Source organism: Perna viridis, chromosome 14 (assembly GCF_037379345.1).
Source record: "Perna viridis isolate PV_CMFRI_1.1 ecotype Kerala chromosome 14, ASM3737934v1, whole genome shotgun sequence".
NCBI classification, from domain to species: domain Eukaryota; kingdom Metazoa; phylum Mollusca; class Bivalvia; order Mytilida; family Mytilidae; genus Perna; species Perna viridis.
Genome location: NC_142458.1, coordinates 18,979,268 through 18,999,419, shown reverse-complemented (window position 1 = coordinate 18,999,419; position 20,152 = coordinate 18,979,268). Strand labels below are relative to the sequence as shown.

At 32.7% G+C, this 20,152-nt stretch overlaps 1 protein-coding gene and 1 long non-coding RNA gene across 3 annotated transcripts; one reads left to right on the top strand and one right to left on the bottom strand.

The window, feature by feature from the left end:
• Nucleotides 1-2,490: 2,490 nt before the first annotated feature.
• LOC148598510 (uncharacterized) lies at nucleotides 2,491-9,512 on the bottom strand. Its single transcript, XM_088561107.1, has 6 exons — nucleotides 9,332-9,512; nucleotides 7,597-7,689; nucleotides 6,539-6,615; nucleotides 4,095-4,182; nucleotides 3,330-3,517; nucleotides 2,491-2,578 (listed from the first exon to the last, which is right to left on the bottom strand). The coding sequence occupies exons 2-6, from the start codon at nucleotides 7,670-7,672 to the stop codon at nucleotides 2,567-2,569; spliced, it is 441 nt and encodes a 146-aa protein (XP_088417233.1). The 5' UTR covers nucleotides 7,673-7,689; nucleotides 9,332-9,512; the 3' UTR covers nucleotides 2,491-2,566.
• LOC148598509 (uncharacterized) lies at nucleotides 9,472-14,123 on the top strand. 2 transcript variants are annotated; one of them, XR_015918468.1, is made up of 3 exons: nucleotides 9,472-9,797; nucleotides 12,401-12,546; nucleotides 12,901-14,123. It is a non-coding gene; the product is annotated as an uncharacterized LOC148598509 (long non-coding RNA). The 2 variants fall into 2 exon arrangements; XR_015918467.1 differs by having other exon boundaries at nucleotides 12,401-14,123.
• The last annotated feature ends 6,029 nt before the right edge of the window (nucleotides 14,124-20,152 follow it).

Below are 20,152 nucleotides of genomic sequence, written 5' to 3'. Positions count from 1 at the left end.
CTTTGCGCGGGAGAGGAAACGTTCCTTATCAAGACAACAAGCGCAAGATAATTTGCTCACCCAATTTAAAAAGTAAAAATTGAGTGTGTTAAGTGCTGATGATACCGGTAACGTAAGCATCCTAATTCCATCAGTTGACAAAGGTCCGACTGATCAGAAAAAAAAACAAAAAACAAAAAACATTAATGGTAAGTGTAGTTCGAGAGAAGTTTTGAGTAAAATGTCAGTGAGTGGCGGGTAGGGATTTTCTGTTGTCATTTCAAGAGGGGCAGTTGTAAGACGCGGAGGTGTAAATGGCATAAGTATAAAGAACTATTTAATTCCAAGTGTCATAAACCCTTATAGTAATAAGTAGAATAAACATTATAATAATTTAAATTTTGTGAATCTTTATGATTTTTCACCAATTTATTATAATTCGTATAAGATCTAGAAAAATTTTCAACCAATTTCATGATAAAGGTTGTACAAGTTGCAACCAATTTCATGATTAATTTTTTACAAGTTGCGACCAATTTTATGATAAAGGTTGTACAAGTTGCAACCAATTTCATGATTAATTTTCTACAAGTTGCGACCAATTTTATGATAAAGGTTGTAAAAGTTGCAACCAATTTCATGGTAAAGGTTGTACAAGTTGCAACATGAACTGTGGAATTGTATAGGTTGCAACTTTTATTTTAGTGTCATACATGTTGCAACATGTACGTTTGTTTTGTACATGTTGCAACTTGTACAAAATTGCAACTTATGCACAACATACAATGTATATAAAAAAACCCTGAAAATAATAAAAGCGAGACACCACACAAGAAACTAAATGAACTCAAGCAAAACCTGGGATTGACACCCAGTTCTCTTGAAGGCTAAGCATGCTCTCTGCCGGCAACATAGTAACATTTCAAGTTAGTGGAGTCCGAAAAATGTCTTGCACAATAATGATTTTCCCAATGAGGCGTCAGATTAGCCACTCTGCATTTCCCTAAAAATATCAGGTTTGAATCTGTGGGAATCGACCTTAGCCCCAAACTCTAGCCGATTACACAACCATCAGACTAGTAATTCAGTTCAAGTCAAAACACTAATGTCATGTATAAGTAGCTGTAAAGACCCTTTTTACATGTGTAAAAATACATTTGCTGCAGAAAAAAAACATTAATCATTCTTGTGATCCTCTTCTGTTTTTGAGCACTTTGTTTTACATTTGTTTTAGTTTAGTTAGTAAGACTTTATTGAGGTTGTTTGTGATGCTGACTTGTTTACAAGTTGATGGTAACCTCTACATATGCATGGTACATTTTGCAAACCCTCGATTTGATTATGATAATACAGAAGCATTAAAACTTGTGATTTTTCAACTGTTTATACTTCTATTTCCCATACCAAGTTAAAATTCCGACTCAAAAACATTATACATTATTGTTACTCCAAAAAATAATAAAATAACGATTCCAAATCATCCTCCAAATATACCGAACATGCTTTCAAAATGCTGGATTTTTTTTATTAACGACATGTTTGCTCAAGGTGTTGACGCGTTTTTCAACATACAGTCGGCATTCCAATGGGAACAAGTTATGCTCCTCTACTCGCTGACCTATTCGTTCACTCTTATTTTGCTGATTTTATAGCTGATCTTATCCAAAGGAAGGAATATCGTTAAGCCGGATCTCAGTTTCCGCTATATATATGACGTATTAATCCTAGTTTCACGATAATACGTCATATATAACGGTGTCTCCATCTGCACCATGAGAATCAATTTGTTCAACGTGTCATAAATTTCCTTTCTTCCTTCGTCTACCCTGGACTTTACTTTTTATGAGTAGCTCGGCGGGTGTTTCCAGAGAAGCAGAGGACGCTTACCCTACCGGTGCAGCTGGTCCATGCTCTTCAGTTTTTAGTGGAGTCCGAGTTGCTCATTTGCTTTGTACGTATTATTATTTTGATTATTTTATGTTATTTCTTGTGTATGTATGTTTTTCATGTCTGGTCTTTGTCCCTGGATTATATTCTTTTGCTTTCCGCTAGAATCTTTGTTCCTTTAATTACTTTTCGGTTCGATATTAGATATTTTACAGATTAATTACACTATACGTTTGTGTACCATTTATTATGAAACATAAATTGATTAAGTGGTTTGAAATTTTGACTTTGAATATGAGCTGCAGCTATATCTAGATCACTTTGGCTTTTTCTCATAAGCAGATGTATTATTGGGATAAGTATTTATGAAGCTGAGATGATTGAATGTCAGATTATAGATATACGTTTTAAAAAAAATATATAGCTTTTCATAGTTTTCTTTTAATCTTATAAGACTTTGATGACCATTGATTGCCTTAGTTAACTGAATAATTGCCATGATACATGAAAAGACATTAATCTCATGCGTTAATTTTCCATTTGTTACATGCTTAATGCACATCGTAATTGAAGATTGAGTTGAGAACTCAGTTGAAAACTTGTCGTATTCAAATAAACTAAAAATGATCTCGATTCATTTTATTTGCATTCGTTAGCGTTGTCGATTTTTGACTTCTGTTAGCAAATTCATCATCTGACTCTATGTAGCATCCTGCAATAATAACAAAAAGAATGTAAAAATGAATCGTTAAAAATGTGATATCATATATTCTGCTGTTACTTTATGTTTATGTATAAAATTAGCTGAATATTTTACGTATCAAGTGTGGACTATATGAAATACATCGACCCTTCTGAAAATTCATAAGAAGTAATCCTGAACGGGTACACCAAAGGCACAATATAAATGTACAAATTGCACATGAAACACAAAGACATACCTAGAGAAAGAGACAGATAAACTACCAACAAGAATCCTATTAAAATATAGGTGTGAACTCAAGTGCTCTGGAAAAGTGAGCAGTTTCTGATTATTAAAAGACACCCGCCTTACTCTTGTAGGTCAAATCCGATTAAAAAAAGAATACAATGAATTATGGATTTCTTCTTCGCCGTGCATGCTATTTATCTACGTATTAATGCACCAGCAAATAGGATGGTATAGTTGCCACACCCCATCACACTTCTTATAAGTATTATATACTTAGTGTAGCTGTACTTGTATACCGTTGCACATTCTCTACTGTCTTACCCGATACCAATCCAGTTATATCGTGCTAATGTTCGCGCTCTACATTTACTTACGAGGAAGTATCACTCGGTTAACGAAAGTTATATTTTTATAGCCTAGTTGGCCAAGTGGTCTTGAGCGTTGAATTTAGTGCACGATTTAAAAAAAAAGTATAGTAACATAAATAACCAATCACTGAATGTGCTTGTCTATCAAGACATACTCTTCTTACCTTTTCGCACAAACCCCACAGTTGCTTGCCGCAGTCGTTTGCAGCTAATCCTTTCTGACCAGATATCATAACACAGTTTCCTTCTTTAGGCTCCCCACTGGCCCAAAGAGAATCGTCAACAGGGGCCATAGTTCTTGTCCAAACATACTTTCCATTGATTTGTTCTGCCCCAATCCAAAATTCTTGATCTGAAAGGTAAAAACGAATTGCAAATTAAATATATAAAATATCAATGCAGTATGCATTGTGTATAAAAAATACCAATATACCAATCATATTTATTGCAAATTTCGATATCTAGTGCACTTGTTTATAGGAGAAACATCTCATTTAATTGAAAACAAGATAAACTTCAACAAAACACTTACGAAGCACGTTATATTTGAATTTGAATTTAATAATTATTCGGAAATGGGACATTTATACCAATACAAATATTTGGTAATGAACAACATGAAATAAACGTGTGTCAATTGTTACACTCATGGTAGTGGTAGTGTCAACATTGAGAGATGGCAAAAAAAAAACAAAATAAAAACAAAACAAAACAAAAAAAACAAAAAACAAAACAAAAAACAAAAAACAAAAAAACGAATAAAGGAGACATTTTGCTTCCCGTAATTTGAGATGATGTTATTTTTGTTTTGGTTAATTCTGAGTAGCATTTTAAGTGAGTTGTTTAACGTGGCCTGCAGCAAAGTTTAAAACATTTCTTCTTTTAACGATCTGACACTAAATTTAGATTTTTAATGAATAAAGTAGTACCTCCGATTCCAGGCTGTACATTTTTTAATTCAGCTTGGTTTACTACCTCCGCAAAACGAAATCCACCGGAGAGGTCTTGGCAAATTTTCTACAATGTATATTGACAATAGATGTAGTTCGTCATAATCCCAACTCTGCATCTATTATTCAAGGTATTTGCCTTAATAGTTAAATAATAGTTGAAATCCAATTAAGCATTCACTGTAAAACATAGCATCAAATGGCTTGATTATCCTAATTGATATTATTACTCAGATGTAACTATACTTTTAAATATGAAGCATTTTCAGTTAATCTTCGGAGACTTGTTTATTGGTTCCCTAGGGTTTATGTCATACATTGTGTCGTTTTTTTTTTTGTTTTTTTTTTGTTGTTGTTTTTTTTTCAAATGTCTTTACAATAGTCGGAAGAGCATCAATGCCAAAGTTAATTAGAAATAATTATTATATTGATGGCAGTGTTTTATCGAATGTTCCCAGTGTAATAAATTTCGATAAATTATAGCTGATCTGATCAGAAAGAAAGAATATCGTTTGGCTAGATCCTTCAATCTCAGTTTCCGCTATATAGATGACGTATTATCTTTAAACAATTCTAATTTCGGGGATTTGATACATCGCATCTACCCAAAAGAACTTGAGATAAAGGATACTACAGACACTGTGAAGCCAACCTCTTATCTTGACCTACACTTAAAAATCGATGATAAAGAAAAACTATTGACCAAACTTTACGACAAACGTGATGACTTGTCATTCTGAATTGTCAACTTTCCTTCCATCTGTGGCAACATTGCTTCAGCACCTGCGTATGGAGTGTTCATATCACAACTCATACGTTATGCCAGAGCTTGCCGAAACTACGCAGACTTTTTGTATGGCACTAGAACCCTAACAAATAGGCTTCTGGAACAGGGTTATATTGCTACAAGATTGAAGTCATCACTACAGAAGTTCTATGGTCGTCATCATGAACTCGTGAATCGTTACGGTGTATCCATCTGCACCATGAAAACTGATTTATTCAACGGGTCATAGTTTTCCTTTCCTCATCTGTCTACCCCGGACTTGACTCTTTATGAGCAACTCGGCGGGTGTTTCTAGAAAAGCAGAAGACGCTTACCCTACCGGTACACCTGGTCCATGCTCCCAGTTTTTAGTGGGGTCCAAGTTGTCCATTTGCTTTTGTTACTTTGTATGTATGATTTTAGTTACTTTATGTTCTTTGTTGTGTCTGTTTTCCATGTCGAGTCTTTGTCCCTAGATTACATTCTTTTGATTACCGCTATAACCTTGGTTCCCTTGATTATTCTTTCATACTGTGAAATAAATTCGATAATTTCACTCGCGCACTTTCTCCCGCCAAAACGTCACAACTTTGATATCAATCCGCCAATTGCAGATTTTAAAATACTTATGGAATATATCGATGAATAATGACGAAAATCTATATGATAAAAAGGATAATCAAATGATTATCGTGAATAACCAAAATAATATCACTCAAGAACGCTTGAGGATTAACTCGTGCGCGGAACAAATTCCACAACTCTTTAAATCTAGACGTTATTTGACACTCGTGATAATATTTTGGTTACTAACTCTTTCCAATTTATTATCCTATTAATATTCTACCAAAACTGGTTGATTAATATTTCATTGCAGAAACATATACTTGCCCTTTATCAAAAGGGTAAAAGAATACAGAACTAGTGTTGTCACGGAAATCAGGATAAAAATGCAGATAACTTGGTCATTAAACTGCTTTTGTTTCAATCTGAGTATTAATAAAATATTTGCAAATATGGTATTTAAAAGAAAGCCAAATCATTCCATCTGTAATAAAGGTATGGAACTTTAGTAACAACCTGAAAAAATAATTGATCAATAAGGGAGTTGGTTGTATGGTTTTCTCTAAAAAAGTATATATGCATGCATATATAACTATATGCACGTAAGAATATGCCTTGTGTACATCGAAAAAGCATGGATTTTTCGGTGGGGGCTTTCGGCTCTTGGAATCATTTGTACACTTGCTGTGTCTGAATGTTAATGTATTGGTACTAAATAAACCTAAATATACTTTACATTCATATTTGTATACATAATAGTTTCTAAACGTATCCAGCCTTGTCTTTAGGTGTATACATTTCTAAGGAGGAAGACCTAGGCTAAAGGGACATTACTTATTAAATCAGTGGTGCATGTTTGTGTCATATTAAATTTCATCAAAGCCAATCAAGCCTTTAACGGAATGAAATCAATTCAAGTTATTCAGATGGCTACATGTGATTGACCAATTTTTTGTAACAGTTATATCCCTTAAAAAATAACTGCCTCCTAAAAACAATGCAAAAATGTTCAAAGTAAAAGAAAAAGATTTCAGCTAGGTTATTTGGAAAAACTGAAATGTTACAATAAAAATGTTTTTTAAACGACACGGACCTTAAGGTTCGCCCATGTGTTTTTTTCGGGTCCAATGTAACATTTGGAACCAATTAATTCACCAAAACAGCCGCAACCTGAATAAAAAATACTAGAAAGTCAATTCTTATCACCGTTTAAAATTTATCGGTATTTTCAAAAGAAATATTTTAACGAGAATCACTTCTAGGTACATGTAGTTTGAACAAGCATTGTACTTGAGTTTTTTAATAATAGGAAAAAGATTCAATATCTAGAGCATTTCAGCTCATCCAGTCTTTAATGGGCTTTGTGATTTGTGCATGTGTGTTTGTGTACGTTTTAGTTTATTTGAGTTGTGCTACATTTTCTTCATCCTTTTGACGTTTTGACGTTCCCGTTATGTTTTGCCAAAGATGTCCTCTCCATTAAGGTAGATCATACCTCATACATTTTGTAGATAGATTTGTCCTTAGTTTTCTCAATGATGACCTAGAACATAGATGCTGTAAAATTCCGAGGAAAAAAATATAGGCCACCTCACTTATTTTCGATATAATTGAGCCTAAATATAGGCGACTTTTTACAACTGTTTATATAGATTTTATAGGGAATTATCACAATTTCGCTCACCATTAAAATACTGGTTGATATTATTTCTATGCAATTTGTATAATGAATGCTAATCTGACATCATTAAAAAATGGGGGGTCAATAGAACATTTTCCAGCAAATTGTCTCCCCTTTGAAAAAGGGTTTATGAAATTAATGTTTGTAATTTTACTATATATATTAGTTTATACTAAATAATCTTTTTGCATAATTTAAAGACATTTTTGCATCTTTTCAAACATTATTTGCTCATTGAAAATGCAAACATATTTATTATTGATACTCCTTTACGAGTTATCAGAGAAAACATCCTGGCATACTCTTATGAACAAAAATAGATTAATCAGTCTTCATTGTCAATATATACGGTGACAATACAAATGTAGACACACATTGCTTGGTTTTTCAATGCAAATTATCCATCAATATATTTTCCTTTTCAAAAGCGTACACGAAAGAAGTTGGGAAGTGAAAACTACTATACTTACTCAAAGCTTGTGTTGTTTCTATTAGCATGACACAAGCCATAGTAATAATCAAGCACCTGACATTGTTCTCCCCCATTCTTTTTCCTGACAATTCTGAAAAAAGATTCACCATGTTATAGTGTACCAATAAACATAGTGTGACACCGAGCCGTATCAGCAACGCTAGTAGGGTGTTCCATAGTGCCGAGTTTGAAAATTAAATCAGACTGTATAGGGTCTGATTGCAATGGCGTGCTGCAGGGTTCGATGATGAGATCAGTTAGATCGAAGTACAGAGTTGTGGTGCATTCTTAAACCATAAGATCATTTAGTTGAACGTCGGATTACAGTGTGGTGATGCAGGGTTTGATCTTGAGACCATTTGAGACCATTTAGTAAGAGTTGGATGGCAGTGTCATGTTGCGGGGCAGGATTCGATCATGTGGTCAGTTGGTAGAACGTGGTAATACAGTGTCGATGTGCACACGCAGGGCATGATTAGATCATTTGGTCGTTAAGTAGTGAACATATTTATATTTCTTCCTGGATAACATTCTTCAAGAAATATGGCGAATTCGTTTTACGTCAAAAAAAAAAAAAAAAAAAAAAAAAAAAAAAAAAACGCTACACGAAACGTTTTCAGCCCTACCAGGTGCAATTTTGTAGAGTAAGTGTCCATCCTCTGCTTTGCTACAAACATATGCCGAGCTGCTCATAAAATGTTACGTCTGGTTGTCCGATCTGTGAATTTTGGCGTTTTACCATTTTACGACTAGTCTATACTGCTTGGTTCTTCTTGGTGTTTGATGATATTTTTTTTTATTTTGTAAGTCATTGGTCATTAGGCATATACGCTTCATAGCTTTAATATTTTTTTTTCATAATTTCATTATGCTCACCGTAATTTTTTTTTTTTTTTGAAGTCTTTATGAACTTATTGTTTGAAATGGATAAGACCTACAACAACAAAATCTATGGAAAATCTAGCGCCAAAGTGCTTAAATCTCAACGAGCACACCATCCATCTATTTCTTCTTCTTATATTTTTCTGTCATGAAATATCTTGAAAAAGTACTCAAGGGAACCAAGGTTCTAGTGGAAATCATAAGAATGTAAGCCAGGGACAAAGACCAGACATGGAAAACAGAAAAACACAACAAAGAACAAAAAGTAACTAAAATGTTACATACAAAGTTACAAAACTAAATGTGCAACTCGGACGCCAATAAAAATTGGGAGCATGGACCAGCTACACCAGTAGGGTAAGCGTCCTCTGCTTTTCTGGAAACACCCGCCGAGTTGTTCATAAGAAAGTCATGTCCGGGGTAGACGAAAGAGGAAAGGAAACTATGAACAAATCAATTTTCGTGGTGCATATGGATACCCCGTAACGACCCACGAGTTCATGATGACGACTCCTGTAGTGGTGACTTCAATCTTGTAGCAACATAACCCTGTTCAAGAAGCCTACTTGTAAGAAGTCTAGCGCGATAAAAAAAAAAAAAACAAGTTTGCGTTCTTATAAAAATCCCATGAGTTCATAATGTATATCCTTGGAATCACTGTGTCTTCAAATTGTTATGAAATCCATCATTAATCATTATTATATATGACAAGTTAAAGTTTGACGACTGATAACTAGCACGCACATTTGTACTGTTGCTGATACTGCACATGAGAAATTAAAAACAATAAACAAAGCAATTACAGGCAGCGGATCCTTAAATAGGACCGTCTTAGCATTGAGTAATCTTACCTTCAAGAAACTGTAATATCTGTTAAAAAAACGTAAGTTGTTATATATACTTGTAAAATGTGGTGTAGTTTAATCATACGATAATATCTAGTAATATGATTTTTATTCTCTATTTTTTTTACTAAATAAAGGAAGTCAATAGGATGTTTTTTTTTTAAGAGTGGATGTACGTACGTGTATCTTCGCTGTTCAACTGTCGCTGTTGTCAAAAACCTAACCCGCCTTGGAAAAAGATATAACTTCGATTATATTAACCAAATCGAAGCATAGCATCTCTAAGATAGGAAAGGGAATCATTTTCTTGCTTTGAATTCGCAGCTATCGTCTGAATTTACGTCACATGATATATGTAAAATATTCCCACCATCCGTGCTGAACTGTAATATTTCCGGTATCTGTACAGATTGATCTGATGGGCCAAAACTGAAAAGGATGTTGCTAGAGGTGCCCTTAAGGAATAAAATTTGTAAGTATTGTGAAGTACTATAAAGTTATCGATTATTTTGAGAGCGAGGGAAAAAGGGGGTATGGGGTTGGAATTTAAGGATAAAAGTTTCTCAACTTATCCATTTATTGAAAAAGAACTTCATCATTAATTAAAAAGGTGGAGTTTAAAAAAAATAATATTGATTTTGCTTGCTGCTGAGATATAAACAAAAATATTGCCTTTGCGAAGCACATTATCCATAAGCACCATAAAAACTGATGTATTCAACGGGTCATAGTTTTCCTTTCCTCGGTTGTCTAACCCGGACTTGACTTTTTATGAGCAACTCGGCGGGTGTTTCAGGAAAAGCAGAGGACGCTTACCCTACCGGTGCACCTGGTCCATGATTCCAGTTTATAGTGGAGTCCGAGTTGCTCATTTGCTTTTGTTACTTTGTATGTATGATTTTAGTTACTTTATGTTATTTGTTGTGAATGTCTGTTTTCCATATCTGGTCTTTGTCCCTGGATTACATTCTTTTGATTACCGCTATAACTTTGGTTCCCTTGATTACTCTTTCATCCGGGTCGACATCTCCCTTTTGTATTGCCCTTCATTATTTTTTTAAGAGTATCACTTGTATGGTAAAGCTCACGGTGCTCGCCGATTTAGACAATGCCTACCCCCATATTACAACTATCATGACAATGATTGAATGAAAAATGGTTTAAACATACATCTATAGCATCATTGCAAAATTGTTGGAAAATACACACTTAAAAGTGATTGTAAACTGTTGACAACAAACATCTATATTCATTCAGATGAAAGTTGTTCTCTTTGACACATACCTTAAAACTACAAAGTTTTGTCAGGAATTAATGTAAAGTTTGAATGTAAACATTGGCAAAACTACTGACCGCGTTAATATCTAGGACGTTCTTTGTGACGCTCAAGATTCACCTATTTACACAAAGTTCGGCAATATAAACATATTTATTAATTCACTGAGAAAGTTATCTATCATAAGAAAATAATCAAAAGTTAAAAACATACTCCATGCGGTGTCAACACCTAATTGTTTGATATACATTTTGAATATGATAACTTTGTCATCTTGTTCCTGACTTGCAATTGAATCAATATTATACAAAACCGGAAACGGAGAAGCACGTAAATTTTCCGAAGTAGTACAAATTTTAGGGTATTACAAAAACAAAATAAACACAAAATCAGATATCACTTGAGTGTTTGTCTTCACAGCGTGATGTTGTCTAGCGAGTGGGAAATTGTAAAATGACTAATTGACCAGCTATGTTTATAAAACAACGTTACACAGACTACTATTAATTCAATGTACTTTTTTAACTATCTAATTAAAAAATAATTGTACTTACATCCTGTTGAACAGATCCAGTTCTTTAAATCGTGTTCAAAAAAGTGTGTAAGATAAAGATTTGCTCTAACCTATTTCAATAGCAGCATGTGGCACACCATTTACACTATTATCTTATTATCATCGATGTTGGTTAATTGAAAGACAAGGAACAGTAAACTGGGATGAATTAATTGTAAATCAAACATGTATGACAAATTAAGAAGACTAGTCTTATATATACATATATAATGCATGTATATAATATTCTTGTTCAGCCATTCTTTAAAATGTTCAAATTATGGCGTAAATATATATAGCCTCTATTGTCGGATAGTGCTAGATGATCCGAATTTCAATTTCATGGCTTATTTATTTTTTATTTTATATATGATATTTATGAGAAAATTGTTTTTTAAATATGTTTTTTAAAATAGTTTAAATTTTCAAAATTCGTTTTAAAACGTTTTGAAAAAATAATACATTAAAATGTTTTTCGTACATTTCTACTACTATTTATTGAACGTTTCAGAAAACCTTATTAAAACCATATACGAAAATGTTTGTAACCTGTTTCAAAGGAATGTAATGAAAACATTATCAGAAAATATTTTCTCGTTACATATAAGAAATATTTTAAAAACATATCCAAACAATGTTTTAGAAATAGATCCAAAAACATTACAGTGACATGTTATTTAAACATTTCAAAAAAATTGCAATAGACTGTCCTGAAAGCCTTTTTCAAACTTAAACGGTAAAATGTTTCAAAAACGTTATTAAAACATTTTGAAAAAATCTAAATGTTTTAAAAACGATTTTAAAATGTTCTGTTGAAAATGTTTTAGCAAACTACCAATAAACTCTAAATGAAATGTTTCGAAAAAGGTTCGTGCTATCTGGGAAGTATACACTTATTTGCAAGAAGTATTGATGTTGACATTTTTAATAATAACAAACTAAATGCGCCAACATTTTGTGAGTTTCCAGTAGAAGTAACGGAAATGACGACACAAGCACAATCTGCATGGTCACCGGTGGACGTGAACGACGATCTCAGAGCGATCTGAATACAAATTGAGCGTATATTTTTTGAGAAAGTTTATGAACTGAACAAAGCTGTGGAAATGGGAATCTAAGAACAAATGAAATGTCACATCAAAAATCAAATCCTACCTTTTTTAGTTGCTTAAATGACAATATTGAAGAAAGCCATATGACTGAATTTATTTATTTAGATTAAATTATGGCTGAAATTTCATTTAAGGGGCAAGTGCAATGACCAAAAGAAGTTTGGTGAAGCAATTAGTTTAATATATGACTGTGAAAAATGCGAGGAGACAAGGTGATTGGTATGGGATGACAAAACGACACTCTGGTGTTAAGTGGAAACAGAAAATAAAGACAACAGCTGTAATTAATTTAAGTCATTATTCCTGAAGATTTTGTCTTCAAATCAAAACAAGATAGTGTCTCAAGTATTTGTAAACAAAGATTAATTGTCAACATTGAAATAACCTCCGATACAGATGAAATTCTTTTTTTGTATTAATTGACTGCAATGTAGCGTTCTGTAGTTCCATCCATCAAATGGCTACAAATTTATATACATATAACTAGAAATCAATACTTAATCTTCAGTGAAGTTTTTACAAATAATTTATAAACCAATCAAATACCAAAATATATTCATCGCCATAATTCTAAGTTCATATCACTTACTATCATATGCATTTAGATTATACTCATTTTTATTCTCCATTATAGGCAACTGTCAGTGTCCATTTTCTGCTTTCATTGCAAATAAAGAAAACTTACACAAAGGAACAAATTGTCGGATGACTTAACTGTGTGAAAAAAGGGGAGAGTAAATGTCATTTATAAATATTGTTTTTTCTACTCACACAATTTTTCTTTTGTTTTATAGTTGGATGCCGACATTCGTAGGAATTATATTTTGATCATAATTTACTTCATTAAAAAAATAATGCGTCCCGTTTTCTTTGTACTGCACACATTTTCATAAAAAGGCGGGTTCTAGTACTGAGTTTGGCAGACATATTAATCTTTGAAACAGCGAATATAACCTCCATTCAGGAGATTTATTTTAAACTTAAAGACATATAAGTTATACATTTCAATAACCAGTAACAACTAACAAAAATAAGTCCTTAATCCATAAACTTCCCATTTCTAAATATAGTTGACACATATGTCTGAAAAATACCACTAATAACTAGTGAACTAGTAAATTCTTAAACTTTTTTGAATTGTGTACTTAATTTAAGAACAAAGATATTAAATCATTTAATGTATATATTTTGTGCCGGACTATATTTAACTATAATTTGATTTGAATTTTATACAATACATTATTTCCCTTAGTAAACCACACACACACATTCACCACCATTATAAGTAGGGGGAGTTTCATAATTGAACAGTCATGCTTTGTGAAAACTATTCGATCGAATGAGACCAATTGCAAAAATACACAGAAGAAAACGTACAAGCCATATTTCCGGATGAACTATATTTCTAAACAACCGAAAGCGGTTTATTCATTACTCAGTTTCAATTTACCAATATGTATTTCCGTTTTAAATTAATGAATGAAATGATATTAATAAAAACAAAAATAAATAAGAATTAAAACATTGTTCTTTACTATGTCGTTAGACTTATAACAGTTTTGTTTTGAATAATATGTACTACCATATATGGTTACACCACATAGTTTAGAAGTGAAAATCAGCTACTTTATGCATTAAATTTTTTGTATAGAAAATAGGCTAATTGCAAGATAAAAATGCATTAACAATTGGTGTGCATACATAGATCAAAATAATGTTGCAATTATTTGTCTGCATTCAGTAAATATGATAATGTATCTATATAATATGTTATCGACATAGATATGTAGATCTACATGGTCTAATGGTATCTTGTTATATCTTTTGATACAATTAAAAATATATTGTTGTATTTCATTTCACTTGGTTACATCAATTTGACTTCTTTTAACTTCTCATTTTAACTGTATGCATCAAGCTATATTAAGATATTCTACGGTTCTAGAAAAATTAGCGACACTTTTCTGTAAATGGTTAGAGGTAATTAAGTAAACGGATATTTTATTTTGAAAACTATTTTAACAGATGCTATTATCATCACAATAATCATAATACAAGTGTATGCACAATTTAGTTGGCATTTGTAGTAAGACAGAAAGTAAGAAAATATACGCACGGAAATCTAAATGTTTAGTAGTGACTAGTTATGAAAGTTTATAGAACAAAACTAATTTAATACCTATTTACAGTTTTATTCCTCCTTCTTACCATAACACTGTTATGTAATAAACACCATCTCAACGGCGTTCTTATTAATGTGAACCGTAATAGGATCATCCGATTACAGAATGATTTAGAGAACCAAGAAAACAACGTAATAACCAAAATATTCCTTACAAAGAAACCAAAGTAAATGAGGATATTGTACTCCCCTATAACATGGGGGAATAAACAAGGTACATCGATATAGTAAGCGTTCTCCGCTTTTCTGAAAACTCTCACTGAGTTTCTCATAAAATATCATTTTAGGGGTAGACGTACCGCGTTACAGTGAACAAATCGGTTATCATGGTACGGATGGATACACTATGGCGTTCCACGTGTTCATAATGACGACCATACAATTTTTTAGTTATGACACAAAATGTTTAGGGCCATTTGATTTCAAATTAAGTAGATTTGTCAACAGGCTTGATTTCAAAGGTTTCTTAGTTTCAAAGCTGTGATTGATCTAAGGGAAGCTGTACTGCTAAAATTACCAGTTTTTATTCCCATAAAGAGTCTGATTGTGATATTGTAATTCAACTGTTGACCATATGACCATAAAAATGGTCATGTTAAACGTTGCATATCGGTAAATAAAAAGCTGAATAAAATATAACAAAAAAACAAAAAACAAAAAACAAAAACAAAACAAAACAAAACAAAACAAAATTCAGTCACTGTCTGCAAATTGTTGCCATCATTAACCATAATCATGAATAAAAAGTAAATGTTCATGACTGAAAACTCGTACGCCTATTTGTATTGTTGCTGAAACTGAACATTAGAACAACAAAACTATACTTTAAAAAATGCAAAACAAGCCCAAAAACTATTTTGAACAGTGCACCATTCAGACATGCATTAAGACAGACTATATGTATTAAGTAGTGTTACCTTCAAAAAGTCGCAATGTTGTTTAATGTCTGTTAAAACATAATGTATGCTATATACTAGTTAAAACATAAAATAAACACAATCACACCATCAAGCCAGAGCAATAGAACGATAAGTCACACATTGCAATGCGATCGTAAACGGAGATACTATACAGTGCAACATTATGTAGTGTCATTAAATTTTTAAACAGGAGTCTTTCAAGATGCTGAATCGATCAGTTAGTTTAATACTTTAAAGAGTTGAATACATGCAGTACCTAAAAATGGTCAAAAACCTTTGACGAAATTTCTATAGTTAACATTTGTCATGATACTGAACATAAAACATTAATAATTTTACTTAGGTTAATCGAATATAATGCTTTAAGTACAAGAACATTATTAAAAATACAATCAACGGAATTTGCACCAATCATAGATCTTTATATTATTATACATAATTTTTTGGAATTTACATTAATCTGCTATAAGTTTGTTAATGACAGACAAAACTGGAAAAAGGTAAAAGTTTAATTTTCATTCAAACTGTAAATATTATATGCCTGACTGTATTTAAGTTTGATTGAAATTATCTTTCATACACCACCCCCTTAATAAGCCGCACACACACACACACACACACACACACACACACACACACACACATGATTAGTGGACGGATCTTCGTGATTGAACAGTCGTGCTTGTCAATAAGCGCTAATCTAATTTTGAAAGTATAACCAACTTCTGTTATGAGAATCAGTGTTTCAGTAAAGTGTTCATTTTATGCCATTTCGTCTAGAATGTCACGAGTGGAGTATTTGGTCGCTTTTTATTTTGTATTTTTTATATTTTGAAAGTGATATGCATTTGTCATTGTATGGCCTCTATTGAAAGGCAATTGATTACAAATGAGTAACATCAAACGCTTATTGAGTACATTCTGAGCTTGGGTTACCATTCGCAAAGGGCTTGGGTAGCTAGACATTTACTTTTTGTTAGCGGCGAAATTAATACAAGTTGGAATTATCAATAGCAGTTCAATCAGTGTTGATTACCATAGTATTAATTTCTTTTGAAACAGTTTGAAGGAAATCATTTGTTTAATTAAATTTAATCGAATTTCGATCTAATTACTAACTTTGGATCACGTTTTCATGCAGTCACCACATGAATTATACTGTGAATTAACACTCTTTCTTGGCGACGAAGACTCGGGTCCAGCCAATTCCCAAAGAGCATTAAGCAATGTTATTATTTTTTTGAAATGAGAAATCCTCGAATTCAAGAATCAACGAACCTGCACTTTTTATTGAATCCACAAAAATTGGTACCCACGAATATAAATACCTTCACAGTACATCATTCTATATTTGAATATCCTATCGAAGAACTTTACACATTTCAGTATATTTGGTTAAAATTAATCCAGTTAATTGATACATTAATTGTTCTGAAACTATTTTAACAAATGCTATTACAATCACAATAATTATAATACAAGTGTATGCAGCATTTAATCGACATATGTTTTAAGACAGAAAGTAAGAAGGTATACGCACGGAAATGTTTAATTGTGTTTAATTTCAAAGCTCTGTTTGGTGTAAGGAAAGCTGGACTGCCAAAATGGCCGATTTAGATGCCCCTTAATAGTCCGATTGTGATATTGGCAATTTCACTGTTGACAAAGACAAAATTGGTCATTGTCTGAAAATTGTCGCGAGGGTCATCATTAATCATAATCATGTGTAAAAGTTAATTTTTAAGACTGATCATTCTTACGAAAAAAATGATTGAAATGAAGGTTGGATTACTCAATATCCTTTACAAATGGTAATCAATTGGCTGACATACTCAAATCCCTTCTTAAAATTGCAGATTTTCTAAAATCATCAGAAAAGTAGCAAATTATCAGTTCACAATCCTTAAACTACTCCGCATAATAAAGCTGCAATACTTGAAATATAAGAGCGATTTGTTCCCGTTTATTATCATGCTTGATAGTGTGACAGGTGTGGTGTAAAATTATATATACAATATAAGTACATGGTCGGAAATTATTGAAGATATGTGATGAGGCGACGGAACGGGTATAAAATGCGAGGCTCCGCCGAGCTATTTCCCCCGTTCCAAGCCGAATACACATATCTTCAATAATTTTCGACAATGTACCTATATTGTTTTTATCCTGTTATATTAATAGTTTTGTGCGTGTGTACATTTTTAAAATAAAATTTTAACATGCATATCCCCTGAGGAGCCCCGATCGTTAAACCGGAAGAAAAAAAATAATACGCATGGCGGATGACTCAGTAAACATTGAAATTTAATCGCACCATATAATCCGTCAAAGCTGTTTGAAGAAAATAAGCAATGTATCAAAATTTATTTAATTTCAAGAGACAAATAAGTAAAATGAACAATAAGTACAAATATTTTAAATGTAAAGTCGATTTTAAGAACATTAAGGTTTTTAATGTCGCGAGGAAGATGTAAGCGTACTTGTCTTGTTTCTGTTTGGTATGTGGCAGTAGATTTCAGGGGGGAAATTTGTACACTAGTTTTTTGGGATTTGAAATATTTGTTTGAGATTTTTGAAGAAGAGGAGGCAGTTGAATGGGCAGATCTATAGTGTAGTGTTCTTCTGATTCATTACCTTGGGGTTTAGGCAGTAATAAATCCAAGAGCATTACAGTTTCCAGGTCATTTGTCTCTTCAAGAGTTTTTATCATATTGTAATGCTTCAATTTTCAAGTGGGGACCAGTTTATGTTAAATTGTGACGGAAACTCTGGCTCCGAGTCCGACATGACTGAAATGACAGGGGAAGTCGTCTGCAAACTGACAATGAATCAAATCTGAACGAGATTTGGGATTTGCCATATATATGACGATGAAAAAAAATACAAACAAAATCATTATTTGGTTTACATAAAATCGTTTATTTCATTCAGGTAAAACAAGTGAAAACGAAACAAAACAGCGAAAAAAGATTAACCGGATACGCAATCGCAATTTGTTTATATCGTATCTATGGTGGCTGCCATGATTAATTTATGCATACCAGAAAAAAAGTAGTTCCGTCGATCACGTGAGTGGGGGGAGACAGAAATTCGATAACCTGCTAATGTACGAATACAGAAAACAAATAACCGTATACCTTTATTCGTTTAAAAAATAACCTCATTGCATGATAAACGATAATAATTGGCAATAACGGCAAGCTGTTAATAAGGAATTTATCTGTATATCTCTATGTATCAAATATGACCATTATGCATAATATCTTTTATTTGATCATCATTGCTGAAAGCGTTATTTTTTATTTGAATGTTATAATAATATACAATATGTCACCTCTTGTTCGAAATTTTGAATTTTCTTGATCTTTTTAATGTTTCTAAAGAATTTAATTTATCTCCAATATAGGCTTAATGACGCGATTGAAAAAGTCAAATTTCAAGCCTGACTTACCAAATTTCATATATTCCATCCAACTTGCATCCTCACAAATGATAAAACTGAGGTGTCACAGCAATAGCAACATCAAAGCACTATCATTGTGGGATCATTTGATGAGAGAAAAACATTTCAGATCTGAAGTTGATCAGGTCCCTTGTGGTCAATTATAGCAAATAAAGAAAGCCAAATGTATATCATTTGCAAAAACTCATTTCATTTATTATTGCAAACATGGCAATTGTTCTATACATTGTTAAGTATTTGAACAGTAAATCCAATACGGACAAATGACCAACAGAGCCAAGAAATCAATGAAACTACGAGGACTTTTTAGATGAGCTTTCAGAAATGAATTGGGAAGTACAACACGAGAGTGTCACATTCCTGGACAAATAACTTAGTTGCCAAAATTACACATGCATAAATACAAAGTCAAAACCCACATAATAAATAAGCAAAACGAACCAGACTAAGTACATGTGTTTCGGAAGGTGGGACAAGTGTTTTTTTTTTTTTTTTTTTTTGTTTGTTTTTTTTTACAAGACGCATATGTCGTAAAAAAGGAAACATGACAGATGTAGGCTTCTTGTCCGACATAAATGGCACTATAGATCGGTCAATCTTATCATCGCTTCTGAAATCTCATAAAACATTTCTGATCTAAAAAGTAATATAGCAAACATCACATACAAAACAAACTCTTGACAATGCAAGTTCCTAGTAGACATACAGAAGCGAGACATAAGTCTAACCTACTGAGTAGCCTGGGTTCCAAATAAACATTATATACAACACACAGGTCTAAAGGACTACGCAGCCCAAGTTCCTAGTAAACATCACATGCGCGACATAGGTCTAGAAGGCGGAGCAGCCCAAGATCCTAGTAAACATCACATGCGCGACATAGGTCTAGAAGGCGGAGCAGCCCAAGTTCCTAGTAAACATTACATTTAAAATATAGGTCAAGAAGACTAAATGACCTAAGTTCCTTTACAAAGATCAAGAAGGCTGATTACTCAAGTTCCTTGTAAACATATATACGAGAAAAAGGTCTTGATACAAGATTGTAGTCATCATTACAGAAGTTTTATGGTCGTCTTCATGAACCCATGGATCATTATGGTGTATCCATCTGCACCATGAGAACCGATTTATTCAATGAGTCATAGTTTTTCCTTCATCTTTCGTCTACCCTGGACTTGACTTTTTATGAGCAACCCGACGGGTGTTTCTAGAAAAGCAGAAGACGCGTACCAAAACGTTTGGTTATTTTATGTTCTTTGTTGTGTGTGTCTGTTTTCAATGTCTTGTTTGTGTCCCTGGATTACATTTTTTCCCGCCAGAA